This window comes from Thunnus albacares, chromosome 6, assembly GCF_914725855.1.
Source record: "Thunnus albacares chromosome 6, fThuAlb1.1, whole genome shotgun sequence".
Classification (NCBI taxonomy): domain Eukaryota; kingdom Metazoa; phylum Chordata; class Actinopteri; order Scombriformes; family Scombridae; genus Thunnus; species Thunnus albacares.
In genome coordinates this window covers 17,352,115-17,367,504 of record NC_058111.1, presented here as the reverse complement: position 1 = coordinate 17,367,504, position 15,390 = coordinate 17,352,115, and the positions used below count along the sequence as shown (strand labels likewise).

Genomic DNA, 15,390 nt, shown 5'->3' with positions numbered 1-15,390 from the left:
CCCAATGGGGGCTGCAGTGCGATCCTTGAAACATATCAAATTCATAAGCTTAGCTGAATCATGCTGTGTCATCATATACAGTATTTTTAAATGCTGTCCCATCTCATACAGTGCAGTAAATTTGTGTGCCTGCGTGCATGCTGTTTGACATGCCTGCATGCCATGCATAACTTGTACTACATAATGCAAAAGTGACTGAGGAGCCTGTTGGAAAGTGACAGGAAGTGAGCAGGAGCAGCAGCATTAACAGATGGTTTTGGAGGGGTGTTGTTTCAAGGGAAGAAGAGGCTTGTGATCAAACAATTCTTGTTCATCTGCAGAGGTTTGGTGTAATCTTTGTTGAAGCCTGAAGGACATGGGGTGAAGGCAAGAGGAAATGAAACAGATACATATCTGAGTGGTGTTTAATTCACTGTCAGTTCAGTCCTCCTGGCAGTTTGTCCAAGGAGAGAAGTGTTTGGACGTTATGATATCATGATCTCCAGTAGACACAGAGCACAATGTGTCATACTCCGAAAACCACATCCATTGGAGGGGAAAGACCATCGGCACCATAATATACAACCAAAGGCTGAAACACTAACATAATGCCTGTAGCTAGCTAAAAACATTAGATTTCAGCATGTCAGAGGAATAATTTAGCACCCTATGTGTACCAGAGAGTAAAAGGTATATTGACAAACTCAGTATTGTCGGTCTATCTCAGTGTTCCTTCTCCTTATCTTGATTGCTTGCAAACATAATACTGCAGAGCTTTCTGATTTATCCACATTTCACTATAATACACGTTGCATACTGTCAAAATGCTTTAGCTTAACTTACAGAAATATAGTTAGCCTAAAACTGACATTTGAATATTTGACTTACCAGAGACAAAATGCTTGCTGCACAGCTAGGCATACTCAGTGTCAGGATCACACAGTTTTCCCTTTCTTCCTGCTGATGCCTCACGTCTTATTGCCTGTATCCACGTTTCTCTTCTTAAAGGCTCAATTTTTCAGTTCAGCAGCTTATAAAAACTTAGTTCTGGGTTCTTTACTCTGTTGGTAGCGCATCCCCCCACACAGCACTTTTTAGGCATTTTTCTGTTTGCTGGCAGATGTAAGTGACAAGGAGGCACCTTCACACAATACAGAGTCAATGGAGAGCAATGAATTGTTTTCCCCTCCGGGGTGGGCGGGACTTAATTGTGCTCTTTGCTCTACAAGGGCAATATATCTTTGGCTGGTCTACAAAGTTTCTGTAATGCCCTGCATGACTTTTCTTTTTCTCTTTATTCATTTACTCATGATAAAGTTAGTGAACAAAGAAATTTAGAGACTGAAAACTCAACTATAGTAATACATTAACATACAATACCAGTGTTCAGAGGCAAGATACATGGGGCGCATTCATAAGGTTGGTTTTAATTGAAATGTAAAATGTAGTTCTTATTTGTTTATGATAAAACATAAAACATTAATTTCAGAATATTTCACTTGTACAATTTGAATTTTGACAGAAAATCCATCTCCTGAATTGAGAGATTGAAAACATGCTTCTCTTGAGTCATGAACACTTAGTAGTTAATCTTGCATAATTAAAAAGTTCCATAATCGCCTAACCCATGACTCCATCACAGTCTTGGGGAAGAAAACCTGAAAATAACTTTCAAATGATATTCATAATCATAATGACACACAATGTTCATTTCTTTGTAGCTTATCAAAAGCTACAAAGAAATGACTGCCTTCACCAGCTAATTAAGGTTTTAATTTAGAAATCTGACCACCATACTACTATAACTATCAATGATCATTGAACACAGTCATTGAACCTTATGCTTGGCTTATGTTTGTTTCATGTCTTACTTGGAGGAACATCACAGTCTCCTCATCACTCCACATAGATCTGATGTTTTCATTTCTTCATTCGAAGCTTAGGTGATGTCTAAGTAACATGCCTGTTGCATTTCTTTTTCAATACATTTCCACCTCACACAAGCATAAAAACTTTTTTTTGATATTTGGACTTTTTAATTAAATTTTGTAGTGTTTCCACTACAAAACCACACAGGTTTTTCGACGCAAATTGAAAATGTGCAAATTGCGCTTAACATAACTGGAGACAACAGAGAACTAGAGCCTAACATGAGCCTAACACATGCAAGTGTAACTGTATTGCAGAAACTATTATTTCAATTGAATACCCAAGGGGCCTAAGGCCAAATAATAAACAAATAAGCTATATGGAGAATACATGTTTTATAGTAAGCTATATCACTTGTGTACTTGTGCTATATTTTATTTCTGTTACACTTTTTTTTATAACTTATCCATTAAATTTGATTAGAGCTTTTGAGACAGGACACAAGGAACTCATGCACTATGTGAAATTGTGCAGGGGCAGTGCTGCACACAAAGCAATCATCAAATCTTTTGCTTTGTCTGACAACCAAAAATAACTTTCCTGCAAGTTTGCACAGACGACACTTTGAACCACAACTTCAGAGGACCGCTCTGCATTACGGCTGCTAACGTTATTGTTGCTAGCCTAATAACTATATGATATTGTATAGAGTTAGTGTTCAAAATGGCTTTTCACTTAAATGTAGTCAGGAATTTAAGATTCTTTGACCCACAAATGATTCTGAGGATAAAAAAAATGAAACAGTTGCCAAATCCTTACATCCTCTCAGAGTCGCTATGGATAACTTGTTATAAAAGACCTAAATAATTTTCATTGTCAAAGATAAAATGAAAGAGTGACAGGGGAGCATGAAATTGCACTCATGGACTTTATGATTTCTTTTACCAACCATTTATCTTAGCAGATATGGGAATACAGTCCTCCCCAGTGTGAGACACTGCCAAACTATGCAAAGTGTACTGTATAGTGTATTCAAATAGTGTAAAGTTACAGAGTAACTAGGGAGATAGCAGTGAGGTACGCCATTAATCATTTTACAGGGACACAACAACACCAACGAAAGGATAATAAGAATACACTGGAGAAAACAAGGCCATTCAGTGGGAATAGTTCAATAGCTTATACTTATACTTAATAAATTCTGCTTCCTAGGAATAGAATATCATTTTAAAAAAACTCAAAGAAATAATAAAGAATATCTATCTAGAGGCAATGTGTGTTGTGTCTTTTTGTAGGTTAGTTGTTCGAAGTGTTTCTGTGGTGAGAAAGAAAAACGCTTTAATTTTAAATGGAGGTTCACTGCAGTGAAAAAGAACAGTCACTTGCACAACAGCAAGCAACAACCTTAGGGATTAAGAGAGACTGACCTGGGGTGTTTTTCCACTGTCATATTATGAAGTGAGAGGTCGCTAAGAGATGACAGGGGCGTAAAATGTTTTCCATATCATCACTCTGGAAAAAAAATTACCCCTCAGGAGACTTGATGGATCACTCAATCAATTACCAAGGCAAGGACCAGAGATGCCCGCCTAGATGCCTGCTTGGCCCTGCTGAGATGGCACACCTGGGTCAATAGACACAGCTGTAATAGTCATGATTGCAGCTGCTTAACACCACAGGGCACAGCTCAATGGTGAGTTTAACCCTGCCAGGGGGGGCTCTGCAAAGAGCATGTAATGGCTCTCCTCTGAGAAGCTAAATATACCGATAAGTAGCCAGATTACATCCTATCATTAAGACGAGAGCTGTGAGTGTCAGACAGACCTTCTTAACAGTGTGTCAGGGTTGTTTGATCTTGGTACAAAAGAAATAAATGTTTAAATCCTCATGCAAAGACAACATCTTCAGACTCCTCTCAAGTTTGGGTAAACAGGCTGCACAGTGTATAGAAGTTTAGGTAACATCAGACAATGAGATTAAACAGCTCATCCATTGCAGACCCATATCCAAATGATCGAATTGTATAACTTGTTGAAAATACTATTACATATGTAAATTACTCCTGATGAGTTTTACAGGAAAGCCTTTGGAGCCTTTGGATGCAGCAACACATCTCTAATTTGAGTAGGTGGAAATACACCGTGGTGGGTTGTATTCTTGTCATACTGAACCACAGTTATTGACTTCACTTGAAGCAATTATGAAGCAATGTTTCTCTTTAATTTAGTTTAAAAGAATTGTACAAGTTGATATTATTACATTGTGCAAAACATAAACAAGAGCATAAAGTGGAGTAGCATTTCAAAGCCTTTCATTAAGTAATTTATATTTTTTTATGAAAAATATAAATATAATACAGAAACAGTTATTAAAGAATATAGCAGAACATTGTGTCTCCACTAATTTAAGAAAATAAAACACATTACAGCTCTCCTCTTTCTTCCCTTAGCGTTTGTGGCACCAGCAACTTACATCACATTATCCTCTTCCTGCTTATCTCCGCGTTGGAAAATGAAATTAGTTTAGGCGCCTGTAAACCCAATTACTGGCTAATAGAAGGTATCCGATGTGTCACCGTATGGGTAAAAAGGTTGGAGCAGCACCATTGATTTCGGTAGGTCTGATTAGATGTTGGAAAAGTGAGTTTAATGTTTCAGCAACTGACATTACAAACAACAGTCTGGTTAAACACAAAGGCTCGTTTCAGTCGATCACTAGAAAGACAAAAACGCCGTTAGACAGGTTGGACAATGACATAGCTCTGTGGATTCCACAGATGCGTGTCATTCCCATCTGTTAAATCATCACCAGACTGTTTACTGTAAATAACAATCACATAAATGTGCTTTGCTTCCAATTTTTAAGACATTGAAGGCTTCATGAATTTCAAATAGGAGTTGCTGCCATAAAAAGGGCACATTCAAATATCAATCATCCTACCCAACCTGGAATTTACGGTGCCCTTCCAGAGAGCTTCATTTCATAATGTGATAGCTGCTTTTCAAACTCTGGTAGATAAAATATAGTGAGAGCAGGGTCAGCAGATAATTTACTTTGTGATATAAGCCTTACAGTATGTCAATATAAATCAGGGTTTTGCTTATCGTAATCTAAGGCTCTAAGGCAGCCTGAGCAAGTGCAGCTTCCTGATAGCTGTCTAAAGAAATGATGATGATGAAAAAATTAATTGAGTGCAAGTGTCACAGGGAAAAACACATGACCAAAGACTTAAACTGTTAAAGTAACCTAAGCACTTTGTGAGACTACTTAAAGAGTAAGCTTTCTAGTGTATGTTTAATTGTGAGTCCACTAGACTCAGCTTAGGCTAGTTAGGTACTTGAGGTTAGATGTTTGTCTAAGTCTGCATTTGCTCATTTTAACTACTTGTCATCAGTGGAATAGTTTTACGTAGATTCGAGATTCAAGACTCAATACCTTTATTGTCCCCAGAGGGAAATTGTTTGCACAGCAGTAGTACAACACAAGAAACACAGCATGAAAGAAAGACAATAGCAAACATAGAATGCATTAAAAAAAAAACATGTTTAAAAGTCAAACTGCTAAAATACAAGAAATTCACATTAAGTTATTGAGACTAGCTTTTTGATACTGAATTTACTAGAGTAAAAGCAGAGGGTAAAAAAAGTGCTTGTATCTGTTTAATATGTTATTATGTGAACAGACAGAGGCAGCTGTGCTTTTAGAAAACCTCAAACTCAGCCCAGTTTGAGTCCAACTTAACTCTGCTCAGTTCATTTACAGTAATTTGATGCAGCTCGACTCCCAATCCACCATCAGAGTCGGTCGCTTGCAGTTCCAAGGAAAACCCTGTGAACATGTAGATCAATACAGTTCCACAATCCATGCATTTCATTTCAATTTAATGAGGTGTCACTGTGGTAAATGACTGTTGCATAAGCTGGGCAGTGCTGTCTACAGTCTGCAGGGAATGACTGATAATCAGAGGTATCTTCTACGATCCCCTTTGCCTTCCTGTAATGCATTTATACATTTATAATTTGAAATGTGCTGCAGAAAGATTTAAATGGTGCCAATAACAGTAATCATGGATCTAATTCTGTCATCTGTATTTTTTACCAGATTATTAGACACACAGTGCCCTCATAAAGTGCGACAGGTTTAATCAAATTAATGCCTCTATAAGTCATTATAACAGCAGCTCTTTTATATTTTCATTTTCATCCACATGTGGCAGCAACATTGATTCAATTCACATATAAGAAGCTAGCAAGGTGGTTCAGAGAGAAGACTCGATATGTGTTTTATCATTATAGTCTACTTCACCTGATTCTGACCCCATGTGTTAGCTCACTGCTATTTTCCACTACAACCCTGTCGAATCTTACAGACTTTATGTCACTATTTTCACTAGAAATGCTTGATTTGGCAGCAGAAAATTGACTTACATGCTATTTCTGTTGTAACTTAAAGGAAGGTAGCTACTGGCAAAACTAGGCCAAAAGTTAATTTATTTGTAAATCAAAGAACATGTTGATTATATAATGATGTAGAAATTCTAAATTGCATAGTATTACATTTTTTAGGAAATAAATGTATGAAAAATGGAGAGGAAATTAAATTTCACAGTATTCTTGAGTATACTTGACTAATATAGAAAATAGTCTTTGTGAATCTTACTTTTAAGTGTGTGTATAATGTAATAATGGAGCTATAATTGTACATTTCTAAAAATAATAAAACATTTAAAAATCCATTCAAAACCTGCTTTTAAGTAGCTTAAGGGTCCTACTCAAAGGGAGGATATTATTCCAGCTGTGCCACTGACATTTTCATTGTACTGTAATGTTTCTGCTCATGTTGCTCTCGCCAAAACTAGAGTCATGGTCAACATCCCTTCTCTAATAGTTGGACTATTTCCAATTTTTCACACCTCTGGGCCACCTTCAGGGCTGTGGATCCAGAAGAGTCCAGCAGAGTTTTGTCTGCTCCATTCAGCAGTAGAGCCTTCACAATAGGCACACAACCATGCTGGGCGGCCAGGTGTAAGGGTGTCGCCTTTCCTGAGTTTACTGCATTCACATCTGCATGATATGATATCAAGTGGAGGACACTTGGGAAACTAACACTGGTACAGGCTACATGTAGTGGTGTCCATCCTTCACTGTCCTCTGTCACATTCGGATCAGCTTTGGCTGCCAGGAGCTTTGCCACCACTTCTCCCTCGCTCTGGTGGCAGGCTAGGTGGAGCGGGGTCCATCCATTCTCACCTCTAGCGTTCACACAACCGCCCTGACACTGCAACTGGTCCACGGTGGCTTCATGTCCCCTCAGGGCAGCCAGGTGCATGGGAGTCCAGCCTTGGAGGGTCCTGGATTCTGGGCTGCCTCCGTTTGACAATAGCTGCCTGCATATGCCTGTATGACCCCTCAGAGCTGCCAGGTGTAGTGGAGCGTATCCTCTGCTGTCTGCACTGTCAATACTCGCCCCGCTTTTCACCAACTGTCTGACTAATCTGTTATGGCCTTCGTCGGCTGATAAGTGAAGAGCAGTGGAGAGAGAGTGGTCATTGGCGTTGGGATCTGCTCCCTGAGAAAGGAGGAGCTTGGCAATATTCAGATGCCCATAAGCGGAAGCTAGATGGAGCGGCGTCCTCCCTTGTACCTTCTCCCTTTCCCCAACTGCTTCACCTGACAGTCGTGAAAGCAGCAGGCGGACTACTGTTTCATGTCCGTTCTGGCAGGCCAGGTGGAGGGGCATCCAACCGGCTTTTTCACGGGCATCTGCCACCGCTCCTTTGTCCAGCAGAAGACGGACAGTCCTGTCATCGCCATTCTGAGCAGCAAAATGAAGCGCTGTCCACTGGTCTTCATCTCCCTGGGTGGCATCTGCCCCATGTTCCAGCAACAAAGGGATGATGTCATGAAGCCTGTAAAATAGAGGTTTCATATTTAGTGTACTATGTAACATTTAAAGGAATAGTTCAGGAAATAAAAATGTTCACTTTTTTGCTGAGAGTTAAATGAGAACATCAATACCGTTCTCATGTCTGCAACAGGGTTTGAGTCAGAGTGCCCCTCTGCTTCCACTTTAAAACATAAAATGTCCCATCACCACAACCTCCCTACACCCGATTGTCCCAAATAAATTAACGAGCAGAATCAAAGCTGATAGCGTACGTCTACTTTTTTAATTTTATAAGCTGTATCAACATTTATTTCATAAGTTAGCCAAACTACAAACCAAAATTGTTGGCTACTAAATACTGACTTGACTGCACTCACCGACCAACAGCTAACGTTAGCGCTAGCAGATCAACAGTCAGAATCTCTTATCCCTTTATGTAGAACAAATAAATAAAGAGTACTTTGTGGCAACAGATATTTTCTCATCTAACTTTTGATGTGGACAAATGCAAGTTCATTCTGTCTGTTTGTTGGATTGACCTTATGTAACCTTAGTGTCTACATGCTGTTTTCTTGTGATGGAAGGTTATAGATAGGTTACTCCCTCTGCACCCTAACCACAGTCCTGGTTTGAACTTGATAAAACAGGAACTGTATGCAAGTTCTCAAGAAACTGTTGTGAAACAATCCTGCCTTTACATGCTCACTTACTTGTATAAGAATGGGGATACTGAAAGGAATTTTTTGCTCTTGGCCGTAGTTTGAGCCCATGTGCAAATGCTTTAATAAATACCAGAATAAATACCAGAAAGATAGTTGTTGTGTTTGTTCTCAATAATGTACAGAAATTCCCACAACACTCTCTGCGAATAGTCCCCAAAATGTTGAACTATTCCTTTTACTTTGAACTGATAGGCAGAAATAAATTTGGTTAGCCTCAGAGCTGCAGACATGTTCAAGATAGCCAGCTGCTAGCACAAAACATTTTCTTATGTAAGTTGTAATAAGTAGTATGTGTTTCCTTATACACACCTGTGCAGAACGGCAATAATAAGAGGAGTGTAACCCCTGGCAGTGGTACAGTTGACTTCAGCACCCAGGCTCATGACATGCTTGACACTCTCTGCATCCCCGCTGGCTACTGTGAAGTGCAGGAGGCTCTTTCTACCTGAAAACTGTGTGCATACGTGCTCTCTTTTCACTGACTGTCTGAAACTACCAAAGTCCTTCTTTGACAGGAGGGAGAGAATGCCATCCTTGCCATGTTGGTCATCTGAAAATGAAAGCAAAGGGCATTATTTGAGAGAAAAAGGCTTCAGAAATTGTGAATATAGGTTACAGGAACTATGTTTTATGAATTTTGCTTCATCAAAGTTGAGTTTACTCATTCTATTGTGAGGTACATAATGGCAGAAAGTCAAAGTCACTTTCTGGAGGCATTTTAACCTTGTCAATAGTTTCTGCTACTGTGAAATTGTTATTTTGTGCATTAGTGTTTGAACAAGTGCACCAATACTTTTTATTTTTAAGGGAAAGTTGCAATAAAAGGATCAATAAGAATGTATTGTGAATCATCTCTTCAATAATCTATTCTAATGTTTCAGAGAGGGAGGATCCAAAAAGCTGAATGTTTCTTTTATTCTCTTTCTTACATTGATATATGACTCTGCTTCTCAGTACTAAAGGTAATATTAAAAATGTGACAGCACTGTAAATAGCACTTTTTAAATGTCAGGCCTCCGGGCTTTATACTGCATTGAACACAATTTCCCATCCTTCTCTTCCCATGTATTTACCTGAGGGAAGGTCAGGCATCTCAGGCAAAGCAATCTGAAATTGAAAAGAAAGAAAGAAAATACTTCAAAAGTTATTAGCTGTGACATCAATCTTCAGTGGTTAATACTAATATGCACATCATTAATATCAATCAGTTTGTGAGAATGGACGTTAAAGGGTATGAATGACTCAACAGTTGAACAGCCACTGTGTTAATGACTGGATACATAACATGCCCTGTCTGCACAGAATATTGCAAAGTATTTGTGTGTACTTTTCTCTTTCTGTGCTGAAGAACATACACCTTACTACACAGTATCATGAAATATATGTTTCAAGCAGAACTAACTTTATGTATGGGAGAAACCAGCCAGGGGTAATTTGATTCCTGTCTATTGTCACCATTTTTGTGACACTGGATTGGTCCTGGGATCTTCAGGACTTCACTCAGAGCCTCCGTTTTCTTCACAATGTCTGCAAACAAAACAGCAGTCAAGAACTGTTCTGAATTTGCCTAATTACACAAATGTATTCCTACGCTTGCAGCTCTAAAACCCAGTGGGAGCTTTTCATAATTGTAACACTACAGAGAACGAACCGTCATGCATGACTAACGGGTAAATTCTTTCATAGATACGGTAATAATACTATAGCACTGAGTTTTTGAGAACATCTCACATTGGAATAGCTTTTGTGTATGAATAAACATGACACCAATTTATATTCATTAACATGATTTCTCAAGCCATAAGAGCTTGTCCAAACAAAGGTGATCCACTTGTGTAAATAATTTGATCTCATTGGAATGTATGCATTTCACTCGGGCATTACATGCACTGAGTGAACACATGACTACTTGTTGACTATTGGCTTGATAATGACAGACAAGGCCCAAGGGGAAAATGCGACTCGTTCGTTCTATTTTGTTTGTGCTCATCTTCTTGGTGCAAAAATCTAAAGAACTGGTACCTACACCATGTGAATCAAAAGAGGGACAAGTGCCAAATGTCTTTCATGGCTACATATTAAAACACTGATGTTTCAACAGGATATCAAAATGTCTGTTTTTTCCTTGACACTCTCGTTTTTTCCTCAGTCATTTTTACAGAAAAAAACAAAAACATGTTCACCCGATGTTGCCATTCTCATAAAGGGAAAATAATTCATATAGTTACAGCACATCTCAGCAACATTTCAGACTCAAATATTAATTTTAATGAGATGTTAAAATGACAAAAGCAATTAAACATGACATTTAGACAATTGTGACAAATCATCTCTCTATGGATGCAGCCAAGATATTAGTGCATACTATGATCCTTTCCCACAAGTACTTTGTTGCATCTTAAGGGCTGATTCAGGATATAATAATTAAAACCCTTAAAAAGCCCTTAAAATTCTGGTCTCATGTCATTATTGCTGGAGCTTAGAAAATTTGATTTCTATTCAAACGTGTGTCTTGTGTATACTAGATTTTAATTAACATGGACCACTGAACAGGTCTTATAACACCACTAAATCTTATCTGCCTCAAGAGTACTGCTCTTTTTCATCACAGTGCATTTGGACAGTCAGCTTTTTTCTGTTAAAGCCACAACTCAGTAGCTCTTGGGAACTCAGTGAATGACCTCAAGAGTTACAGTTCCTTCGCGAGCTTTAAATACAAATTAGAAAGTTGGCTGAAAACAATTCAACTCAGCAATTAAGCATTTGCACCTAAGAACTGGGGCCTCTTCCTGTGATCCTGGTCCCAGCACTGCTTCATGATGCTGATCATCTGATCACACTCTCGTGGCTTCTGTTCGGGAAACATCTCCATGCAGGGTCTCTTACCATGTGACACCTGTAAGAGCACTGTGGTCATGCTGCTCCCTGGGTCCACAGAACAGACGCCAGACAGGAGATTCAAAACATTTTGTCAATGGGGCAAGCAAATTATATTGTGTGTTTATGAGAATATTCTTCCTCCACTACAAAATCATGTGACAGCATTACATATTTTATGCAACATTTTTACCAGTTTGTCATGTGGCCGTTTAGGTTATGGTTATGTTTAGGTAAGTTAAACATTAAATATTTTGGTTAGGGAAATGGTTTTACATGAAAAGGTTCACGAACAGTTAAATTAATATGAAGGTTTTAAGAAAGTATTTTAATTCTGTACTTAATTAAAAGTAGTAATAGCAGTCTGTAAAATGTCATACACTGAAATATTAAGTTAAATAAAAGTATGTAAGTATGTAAGAATTTAGATAGAATTTCACTGTTGACGTTTGTTGAGGTGGAGCAAATTTTAATAACTCTGTGTACTGTTAGTTTAATCTATAACAATGCATAACCATTATATAAGCACATTGTGAAAAGGTTGCTCCTTTCCCTTTTCACTGAACCCTGGTTTCCAACATTACTGGTATTTTGTGTATAAAATCACTAATTTCAGTCCAATGTTTCTGTTAATGTATCAGCCCTGTTACACAAATAATGGCACAATGTTGTAATTTGTTATTTCAGTCCTGCTGTCATTGTTGTTTGAGAGTTATGTGATGGTCAGGCAGATGCTGCTTAATCAGTGACAGTGACAACAGGTGTGCATCATTAGGTGCACTAAGTCAGAGTCACTAGGCTGTGTCAAGTTTGCGTAGGAAGGATAAAACTGTTCTGTAGTAAATTACATTCTGTGTAATTTGGTGCACTCATGGCTGTGCATGTGTCCCCATAGAAAATTGTGATTGTCAGCAGTATCAGAGAAATTCTACATCGATGTTGTTCTATATGCTTTGAAAGTTTTGTATCAGTCTAGCTCATCCTATGATAACCTGAGATGGTATGTTCCAGTTAGAAGCAGCAGAAAAGGTGAAAAACCAGTCACTGGTCAGCTGTGATGAGTGAGGGAAGAGAGTAGGTGATATCTTGCTGTGAGGCTGCAGATTTGTTTGTTCCTTGCTTAGCTTATTTTTGTTGAATTTCCCAAGGTTCATTTTTGCCTGTTTCATTAATATTTTAGTTAAGAACATCACCTTTTTTGCACATACTCCTGCCTGCTGTCCTGCTTCATCAATATTGCTTTAAAAGTCAAACATCATCTGCCCTTTAAATGGGGTGGCAGCACTACACTCATCATATATTTTGTATGAAATAGTTTGGTAAAGCTTATTATAGCTGTCAAGTAAATGTAGTGAAGTGAAAAGAACAATATTTCCCTCTGAACTGTAGTGAAGACAAAGTATGAAGTGGCATTAAAATGGAAATACTCAAGTACAATACAGGTACAGTATCTGAAATTCGTACTTAAGCACAGTAAATGTAGTCAGTAAAATTCCACCACTGCTCATGGGAGAAAAAGTGTCATAAATTCATTTCACTGTGCAAAAGCAATTGTGAAAATAATCTAAGAAACACTTAGATGAAAAGAGCTTCACTCATATGTTGTTTAAAGTGAGAATATTTTGTTGCATGACCTTTGCCAGACTCCTTGCTGAAGAAACATCTATACATCTATTTAATTTGAAGCTGTGATGCACTTCTAATGAATTAATTCTTACCTGCATACGGTTTCTGCTGTGTCAGAATCTCCCACATCACAATTCCAAAGCTGTAGATCAAAGCAGAAAGAAGAACTTCAGTCCTAATTTCCCATTTTTATCTATGCTGATCATTTTTATGAATGACAGTGCAAAATGAAATTGTTTTTGTTCTATAAAAACATAATTCTTTAAAGATAAAGGGTATGAAAGAGTGAGTCAGACACAGGTAAAATAAATAGAGTATGGCCCTGTGACTTGTGATGGAGTTAAATTATATACAGTAGAGAGCAAGGTTACACTATGTGAATTATGGATTGTGCACTGAATCAGAGACAAAGAAGTGACTCTGACGGTGCAATTTTCAAAAATGACCTTGGCAAGTCACCTGTAAACATCAAAGGTAGTTCCTGGAGGATCAGGGCACTGAGTGAAGGTCTCTGGAGGAATGTAACTTATGTTCCCTCTTGCTGTCAGATGCTCCATGAATAACTTCTTGTTCATTCCCTCCTCCCAGTGGATTAAACCAAAATCTGAAATCTTTGTGCATGGAGTATTGTGAACTAGTCAAGGATTAACATACATCACTCAGCAGAGCTCACAAATGTCAAGAGATCATTGTAAGCATTTACAGACTCATCATGCTGTTTTCTATGAGTTTCACTGACCTTGACATGGAGATGATCGTCTAGTAGGATGTTGGACATCTTGAGGTTAAGATGGAGAAGTGGAGGTTGCATGCTGTGGAGGAAATTCATACCCATGGATGCCTCATAAATCATCTGGAACTTCTTTGGCCACATCAAAGTGTGACTGGCTAGGAGATTGTTCAGTGATCCATTACTCATGTACTCCATCACCATGGCAGTTGCATCACTGCACACGCCGTAGATGGATACGATGTATTTGAATTTCACTGCGGCTATGTTGGATGCTTCATCAATTATTCTCCTGTGAAGGAAAAAAATAATCTTCAGTGAAGGGGCTTTGGGCATTACATAGGTATTTTAAACTTTGACCACTGGGAACATTTTTTCCTTTGTCAAACATGTAATACTAATGAATACAAAGATTAATGAAACTAAAAGATCTTTGTTAAGTTTAATATTATTTAGTACACAATTTAGCCAATATGCTAAGAAATTGGTGTAAATTCAGGCAGTTGCTTGTATCTAACTGTAGGATTATAGGCAATTTTCGCTATGTTTCATAGTTTAAGTCCCACCTGTAAAAGTTGTTTGCACACAAGGTTGTATCAAAGCTTTTCAGGGCACATTTTTCCCGCCAGAGCTTGAGCTTGACTTGGTACACCTGACCAAATCTGCATTCTGCCACTTTAATCCAGTCGGCCTCAAAGTCGTCCTTCTTGAAGTTCCTGAACTGCCCGGGGGATCCATCAAGGCAATCCATGAGATCTTCTCTGACACAAGCCCCCCTACAGCACACTCACTGTCTAATCCTACACATAAACAGGGTTTATCCTCCAGATCAACATCGATCAGTGGCACCACAGGAGCTTCGCTGTCTCACGCAGGGTGAGAGAAAGTTGTAGAACATGGATACACATTAGAATCAGTGGCAGCTGGCTGGGTGAAAGGCATGTGGATTCACAAATAGTTGATCTGTGGGAGGAGTTTTGGCAGGGAACCTGTTTGCACTGCAATGTGGCAAAACCGGTTTTTAGCTACCGGTACTGCTGACCTATATTTCAGTCTTCCAGGCATAGTGTATGCCTTCTTAACTTAACCCTCCAATTCCAGGATTGACTCACATTCCATCTGAATCGAAAACTGAGCAATTCCTGAGAAATGTAGGGAGTCATCACTGATGGAGTATCACTTATGATGGTTGATAAACCCATTGTAATTTGGGTCTGTATATATAGTAAATGAACTGTTAAATGAGCCATCGACTTCTATCAAACTGCACTTTAACAAGGCACTTAACCCCCAGCAGCTCCAGATGAACGGCTCACTGGTCTGCAATTTGAGTTTGAGAATTCTGGTTAACATCAGGTTGTGTGTGTGTGTGTGTGTGTGTGTGTGTGTGTGTGTGTGTGTGTGTGTGTGTGTACAAGGTATTCAATCGTGTTGTGGGGACATAAATCTATTCTTTCTAACGTGGGGACTCAAGAAGACTTGCCAAGGTTAGGGTTAGGGTAAGGCAAGTAGTGGTTAGGGTTAGGGTTAAAGTAAGAAATGAATGTAAATCAATGTAATGTCCATGGAAGTGAATGAATAAATGAATGAATAAATGAAAGAACTTAGTTTAGATAGCACCTTTCATGCACAGAGTGCAGCTCAAAGTGCTTTACAATTCAGCACCAAGTTCAAACAAGATTAGGTCAAAACCTAGGCTGC

General features: G+C 38.6%; 1 protein-coding gene across 1 annotated transcript; it reads right to left on the bottom strand.

Annotated features, from left to right (window-relative positions):
- Positions 1 to 5,268: 5,268 nt before the first annotated feature.
- ankk1 (ankyrin repeat and kinase domain containing 1) lies at positions 5,269 to 14,621 on the bottom strand. The gene is made up of 9 exons (XM_044354569.1): positions 14,256 to 14,621; positions 13,699 to 13,981; positions 13,419 to 13,570; positions 13,052 to 13,101; positions 11,226 to 11,381; positions 9,859 to 9,983; positions 9,530 to 9,563; positions 8,766 to 9,006; positions 5,269 to 7,756 (listed from the first exon to the last, which is right to left on the bottom strand). The coding sequence occupies exons 1-9, from the start codon at positions 14,438 to 14,440 to the stop codon at positions 6,715 to 6,717; spliced, it is 2,268 nt and encodes a 755-aa protein (XP_044210504.1). The 5' UTR covers positions 14,441 to 14,621; the 3' UTR covers positions 5,269 to 6,714.
- Between the last annotated feature and the right edge of the window lie 769 nt (positions 14,622 to 15,390).